The sequence below is a fragment of the Terrapene carolina genome, unplaced genomic scaffold (genome assembly GCF_002925995.2).
Source record: "Terrapene carolina triunguis isolate 2854851 unplaced genomic scaffold, T_m_triunguis-2.0 Scaffold131, whole genome shotgun sequence".
Classification (NCBI taxonomy): Eukaryota; Metazoa; Chordata; order Testudines; family Emydidae; genus Terrapene; species Terrapene triunguis.
In genome coordinates this window covers 24767383-24775155 of record NW_020664482.1, presented here as the reverse complement: position 1 = coordinate 24775155, position 7773 = coordinate 24767383, and the positions used below count along the sequence as shown (strand labels likewise).

Sequence of the window (7773 nt, the reverse complement as noted above, 5' to 3'; positions counted from 1 at the left end):
TGCTGGAAGCAGCACGGGCTTCCAGCAGCTCCCATTGGCCTGGAGCAGTGAACCGCGGCCAGTGGGAGCCGTGATCGGCTGGACCTGCGGACGCGGCAGGTAAACAAACCGGCCCGGCCCGCCAGGGGCTTTCCCTACACAAGCGGCGGAACAAGTTTGGGAAACACTGAATTAGAGAGAGGGCCAAAAGATTTACTGCTGGAAGACTGGATGGGCCAGGGATAGTGAATGAGACTTAGAGCCTTTCACCAGTTCCAGTGCAACCCCCAAATCATTACTCTCTGATGGCTTTAATGGCCATTTTGTGAAATGAGTTTGGTGGGTCTCAGTCCAGTTCCTCATGGGCAGGTATCCAGATCACAAAAGCCACCATCACCACAACTGGCACTAATTGACCTGCTTTCTGGCATTCTCTGCAGTGATGTCAAGGGCTGAGTGGGCCATGAAGTCAAATTTACTCTCACACCCCTAGCGGGGGTCCTCTCCTCCTGGTCAGGCTGAAGGATGTTGAGAGGAGCCACCATCTAGAGGAAGTTTGTCCCCCCTGTCTGTGCTGTATGTGTTGTGTGGATACAGAGACATTCCACCCTCCACAGCTGTCAGTGCAGCACCTTTCATCTGTGTTCAAGTCAATAAAAGAAAAACTAAAGCAACAACCAACCCTGAGTTGTGTCCTTTTAGGGGAGGCCCTTTGGGGTTCCCTGCTTCTGCCTTCCCCACTTTGGGTCTGTATCATTCTCTCTGGAGTCCCTCAACCCAGGGAGGGACAGGGGAAAATATGTCTCAAAAATTCCTCTCACTCTGCCTCACAAAAATGTTGTCTGCAGAGTCCTGCTCTCATCCCCTGCTGATCTGGAGCAAAACAAGGGAAGTCACAATCATTTGCAGGAAGCATTTTCCTCTGGTGAAAAAAGCATTTCACAGTAAGGATTAATGTTCCTTCTTGTTGCATATTTACTCAGTTCAGGAAAACTTGTATAATCAAAGAACCCACCAAATGAGATATGTGTTACTTGAACCTCCAAAATCTTTATGGCCAGGGTCCTTTTATACAGGATTTTTGCAGAAGCCACAGATTTTCCAATCGGATTTTGCTGCATTTTCCTTTAATTCTCACATTTTCGCTCTTTTTATCATTAAAAAAACCAAACATAAAACAAAACAGAACAAAACAGCTGAAAAGCGCTCTGCAATGTTGCCTAAATGCAAATATTCTCTGAGCAGTATATAGCCCAAAGTTATATTTTCAAATACAATGGTATTCAGCATTTGAATAGTACTTTACAAATTTAAATTGCTTTATACATTAATAGCTTGAATTTTCAGACCTGTTGAATAACCACAACCTTAGCTGAAGGCAATGAGAGCTGCACATGCTCAGAACCTTTGCAAAACAGGTCATAACTCACTAATCACCACAACTGATGAGTTAGGTATTATCTTCTTTTTGCAAATGGAGAACTCTAATGCTACTTTTCAAATATATCTTGTCAAACTTGTAAAACTGATGTTATTTGGTGATATAAATAATCACAGTAAATACTTGACAATCGAGCAAATTACCTGATATATTTCTTATTATCACTACCTTGACCCCTACATATTATTCTTTCTAAGTTCCCAGGCCAAGCCTATCACCATGGTATCTGAGTACCCGTTTACATACGGATCTATTTCTAAGTGTTTAGACTTCAGTGGTGTCAGTTTTTAATCTAAGCCCCCAACCCACTAATTTATTTAGTACTTTAATCTGTTTATCTATTAAAGCTTATTCCACAAAGCACATGTTAAACTCAACAGAGGTGGATGTTAAGCAAGTGCTTAAGTGCTTTGCTGAACTAATGCCAAAACCATATACTGAAAATGCCCACGTAGATGGCCACTGAGGATTAATTAGACTGGGACTTTTCAGTTTGGAAAAGAGACAATTAAGGGGGGATATGATAGAGGTCTGTAAAATGATGACTGGTGTGGAGAAAGTAAATAAGGAAGTGTTATTTACTCCTTCTCATAACACAAGAACTAGGGGTCACCAAATGAAATTAATAGGCAGCAGGTTTAAAACAAACAAAAGGCAGTATTTCTTCACACAGCACACAGTCAACCTGTGGAACTCTTTGCCAGAGGATGTTGTGAAGGCCAAGACTATAACAGGGTTCAAAAAAGAACTAGATAAATTCATGGAGGATAGGTCCATCAATGGCTATTAGCCAGGAGGTGCAGGTATGGTGTCTCTAATACCTCTGTAATTGCCAGAAGCTGGGAATTGGTGACAGGGAATGGATCACTTGATGGTTACCTGTTCTGTTCATTCCCTCTGAAACACCTGGCATTGGTCACTGTCAGAAGACAGGATACTAGGCTAGATGAACCTTTGGTCTGACCCAGTATGGCCTTTCTTATATTCTTATATACAAAGTTCCCTCTCTATATCGCTCCCCTGATATACGTCTCCTGTGTTTTGGTTACTCACACCTCTGAATTCCCCTATGATAGTTACACACAGATAGTGTCTGACTTTCCTATAGGCCTTTTATCCTAAAGGATGCCGACATGCTTTTAAAATTACGCACACAGGAAATATACACATCTCTGCCACTCCGTACCTGTGGCTTATTGAGTCACCCCACCAACAACGCCTGCCCATTTGTCCCCTTCCCCCACAAATGTCTTTGTGCTTTCTTCCACTCTGCTACTTACATATAGAACACAATCCACACACTGATCCATAAAGCCACTACCTTCTCCCTCCTTAAGATACGCTTTGTCTGTGATGCCTATGGAAAACTGCCATCTGAAAATGCCCAGGTAGATTGCCAGTGGGGCTTGCTGATATCTGTTTTATTTATTTATTAAAGGATTCAGTACCATCAAGTTGTGACTGTAGCTAGTCTTTGCAGCCATGTATCCCTATCACTGTTACCCTTCTCCTTCTCCTATTCACTCCTTTTGGTTTTTTTTACACTTCTTCCATGACCGTGTCTTAGATTCTGAGCTTTTGGGGGGGCAGAGATCATCTCTTTCTACAGGTCTGTAGAGTGCCAAGCACAATGGGACCCTGTTCCTGACTAGGGACTTGGAAGATACTGCAATAAAAATAATAAATGGCAATAATGCAGTCATTTTCCAGTGGAATATGACAACAATTTAACAGAGCACAGCAGCAATACAAAACAATTCAGTGTAAGCAGAACACCATATACCTTTGAAACGGCAGGAAGAATTTAGGCAGAATGTAATTACCCAAATTGGAATTTTCCCAGGACAACAGGGCTAACATCTTTCCAAAAAGGTTCATTACAAAAACTGTCCGGAAGTGATGATCAAAATCTCAATTTCACATCACCTGACAGATGGTACCTGCAGCAGCAACTCCATACGCCAGCACCGTACTAAGGTGTTAGTTCAATACTTCCTTGGGGGGAAGAGCACCAATTAATGCATCACAAGTTCCTTTACTGCAGCCCTGAGTTTTCCTTAGAGGTCTCCCATAAAAGTGTTGACCAAGAGCAACCCTGGTCAGTTTATGAGTGCTGACACAATCGCTCTGTGAGGTGATGTGGAAGCAAAGCCTTTGCTATAACACACAGACACTCTCTCTCCCCCAAGAAATTGCTCCGAGAAAAGGTTTCAGGTATAATTTAACAAGACAGTTACATTTCCTGGACATAGCAGCCAAAGGGAGATTGCACAGGTGAAGTCAGGAAATCTCATCAGAGTCACTCAAGGGCTGTTGAACATGTTGAAGTTCAAAGAGCCATGTCATGGGGATTAAGCCTTTATGTCATTTCCATGAGAAATGATTGAAGAGTTTCATGTAATTTACAAGGAATCTGGATGGACATTGGAATACATTAAAAACGTAGTTGACTATGGTGGGCTGGGAGGTTGGTTCCAATTGGTGCTGGAGCAGGCAACTCTTATGCTTCTTGCATATGAAGTGATCACCTGCAGCTTTGGGAATAAATTCTTCTCCACAAGAGTTACAGCATTGCACAATTAGCTAAGTGCATTGTGGGTATTTGCCTTCCTATGAAATACTGGGCACACGTGTCACTGCCAAGGGCAGGATAAGGGCCTACATGGATTAATGTGCCCAGGTACACAAATGTATTTGGTTATGGTTATTAGTTCTCTGTATTATAGCAGCACTCACACTGTGCAAGGCACTGTCCACACACTCACTGCTAGGCCCAGCCCCTAGAGCTCTCAGTATTTGGTCTACACAAGTCAAGCAGAATTCCCCCAGTGCCTGTCTATTTACTGCCAGACACTCCACTCCAGCCCTGCATCCAGCCTCAGAGTCCAGGGGGATGTACATTCACTTTTCTTACCCTTCCCCGATCATCACCCAGCATGGGCCTCAGAAGCAGCCCCACTGCGGTCTCTCTTCTTCCACCATCACCACCTGATAGGGATAGCTCACCATGACTCAGTGAGGAGAACTGACAGAACTAAGCTGCCCCTAACCCAACCCAGAGGGGTAGCTGTGTGTGCTGATGAGTAACAGCGACCCAGGGGTCTGCTAGGAATGTAATCTGAGGCAACTGGAGCTGGCTTTGAGTGACTTGTCTGGCTGGGGTGGGGAGGGATTGTGGGGTGGCTGTAAATTCAGATGGAAAATGCAGGCTGCTCATATCACTGACTCTGCACTGCGCTGCAGGAGGATGGAGGGCTTAGCACAAGCAGCTCCAGGGGCCTCTTCTAGCAAGGGGAAGGGAATCATTCGTTCCCCTCCAACTTTTGGGAAACAGGGGGAAAGCGATTTGCAGAAACAGGTGGTTAAGAGTAAACAGTTCGGAGAGGTTCAAAGGCCTCGCCTCTGCTAACTCCTAACTCCCTGATCTACCAGCCACTTTCCTCGGGACACAAGTATGCAGGGACCAGGGTTGGCAAACGTCTGATTCTTCCCTTTTTCTGACTAGCTCTCTGGAGATCTGCCTCCCGGGCAGAGGACAATCCGAGAGAGCTGGGGGGGAGGGGTAGGGGGAGGGGAGAGCCATTGTTCTCTTGGGTCACATCAGGTCGCCACTTCATTTCAAACACCTTTGCCTAATTATCCACCGAGAGCCCACCCCTCCCCCCGCCCCCCTGCGCAGGAGCGACACTGATTTACAACAGGCCGGATGAAGCAGCAACCAATGGGCTCCCACACCTGTTCCGTGTGCGAGTTCTAGTCACTAGCCCAAAGTCTGGGCTGCGTGCATGGGGGGGGGGGGCGCACTTCCATAGGCTTTGCTCCACTGATTTCCCGTCCAAAACGGGCATTTCTATGGGACTGAACTTGTGCAGCACCCGGGTTTACTTGACCAGAGGAATGTTCTCTGTGGTGGCACCCCTCAGGCTATCTGCCCCTTCCAGCCTCCTTTGTGGGATTAGGTTTGGAAAGCCCAGGTAGCCCAGGGGAATGCCACTGGCTTTCAGATCAGGAAGAAAGGAATCTGAGGACCCAAGGAAATGCCTTCTGCCAGACTGTGTTGGGTGAGATGAAAGAGAGCATGGGGGACCCACCAGTGCTCGAGTCATACCCTCAGCGGGCTTTTATTATTATTATTTTTACCAGACTGAACGGTTTCATTCCCTTCTCCTCCTCCTCCTCATCTTCCTCCTGCTGCTGTGACTTTTGCCTGTATATTATCACACTGCAGGGCTGCAGGGCTCCAGCACATCCAAAGAGGCCATATCAGCATTAACCAATTCTTGTGAAAGCAAAAAAGTCCAACCAGCCAACAGACAGAACAAAGGAGCAACAAGGGAGATGGGGGAGGGGAGACTGGGACCCAGGAAAATGGTGTGATTTGCCTTAAGCTACTTTTCTTCTAGTGTGGTTTGGCAGGGGCTCGGAGGCCCCCTGTGCTTCCCCCTCCTACCTTGCAGTCTCTTATGCAGGATCTAACTGAATACTCTTCTGATTGCAAGTATTTCTCCAGCAAGAGGTCAAACTCCTCATATTTTTCCTGAGCGTGTTGGTCCAGCCTCTGATAAGCCTGGACGCAGCTGCTACACGCCTCTCCGTCCAGAGCACCGGCTGCAGCAGCCACGAAATCCACCATCAGGTTGTCCAAACTGCAATCCAAGCTGTCTGGGCCGGCCATGCCCAGCAGCAGGTCCCAGATCGTGTAAGTATCACAAAAAGAGAGGTTGAAGTTCCTAAAATAAGCCTTTAAGAAGTTTATTTTGGAGGAGGAAGAGGAAAAAAAAGAGGCTGATGAAGAGGAGGAGGAGGAGGAGGGGGGTGGCCTTAAGGGTACAGAAGGGAAAGAGCCCAAGAGTCGCTGCAAGGAATACAATTTGGTGCAAGCTGAGTCCAGATCGAAATGACCCCGGGCACCAGTGCAATATGGGATCGGAGCAGCAAATTTGGTCAAATTGCTTAAAAAAATCTCACACCTCCCCTCCTGTGACTGTTGATCCCCTGTCAGTAGGAAATGTGGCTGGAAGGCGCGCTGGCTTGCGTCCCCCCAAGGCGTCTGCATGGCTAAGCTCCTATCCTTGGATCTGAGCTTGGCTCCAGCACAGAGCCACAGATGATCAGAGAGGAGGACAGTGAAAAATAGAAGGGATGCCAGAGACATTCGCCATTTCTGTGCCCTCTCGGAATCAGCGCAGGGTTTGTCGTTTTGTCTTGGTGCACAACAAATTTTTAACACAGCGTCATCTTCTCTTGGATACATCCAAGCCCCCCTGATCATATTTTAGGGGCTGAGTGGGGGGGCTACTGCGGTCTCCGGTGTGGTTCTCTTTGCTCCTCTCCTCTTATAGACTCCCCCCAACAATGTCACCTACCTCCTCTGAAGCATGGTGTGATGATGGGCATCATTCTCATGGCTAGAAACAAGGAAGTGCCTTCCCCTCCTCCACCACCACCTCCACCTCCTCCTGGGCTGCTAAATGCTACCACCAGCCATTGCATGTTGCTGCGGGAAGAAAAATCAGCGCCACGGTCCTCAACATGTCCAGGCTGCTGTTCGCCAATGCCAGTCCATCCAGCGAGCCCCTCAGCCCAGAGCGGAGCCAGGCAGAAGCATACTCCTTCTCCCCACAGTCAGCGCTTGGCCCTCCTCATCCTCATCCTGCCGGGGTGCCTCGCCTCCTCTCCGCTCGCCTGCCTGCCTCTGCCCTCCCCTGCACACACAATCACGCTGCTTTCCTCTTTCTTTTTTGGTGGGCAACGTTTTTCCCGTTCCTGATCATCCTGGATCGGTGTCTCCTGTTTTCCATCCCCCCTCAAGCTGTCGCCATCTTCAGCTGTACAGAGAACACCTTGAGAAATTGATCGGGGGAGGGGGGGAGACGCAGGGGGAAGGGGGGAGGCGCGTGCGCGCTCCTCATCCCCTCTTCATCTACCCTGCAATTTGTTTTGTGCCTCCCCTCCCGCTAAACCCAGCCTCTCCATTCACTCCAGGGAGCCGTTCATTCATCGGATCCGCTCTTCCCAGCGTTCATTCAGGCGCCTTCCCACCCCCCGGCCCAGCTGAGCAGCTGGCGCACACACCGCGCTGGGATACTGGGCACGCGGCGCCGTCGCCGGGGGACTGGTCCCTGCTGCAGGTGGCCTGTGCTCCGCGCTCTCCCCCTGCGCCACGGTGGCTGGCGGTCCCCGGAGTTCATCCTGGGGGGGAGGGAAGGGGGCTAATGTCTCTATGCGTGTGCCACCGCGGCAGATCCTCCCCAGGCTCTCGGATCCAAGGGGCTGCGAGCCTCTTCTCTCCTCCTGCCCCCCGCCCCCCGCCCCCGCGCCTTGCATCTCCTCACTGAGCTGGAAGAATAAGT

At 48.6% G+C, this 7773-nt stretch overlaps 1 protein-coding gene across 1 annotated transcript in view; it reads right to left on the bottom strand.

Moving 5' to 3' along the window:
- FAM155B (family with sequence similarity 155 member B) overlaps positions 1 to 6692 on the bottom strand; it is a 79025-nt gene extending 72333 nt beyond the window's left edge. Inside the window, exon 1 of the mRNA XM_024201327.2 lies at positions 5871 to 6692. Within this exon, the coding sequence (XP_024057095.2) occupies positions 5871 to 6692 (822 nt within the window). The remainder of the gene's footprint in view (positions 1 to 5870) is intronic.
- Between the last annotated feature and the right edge of the window lie 1081 nt (positions 6693 to 7773).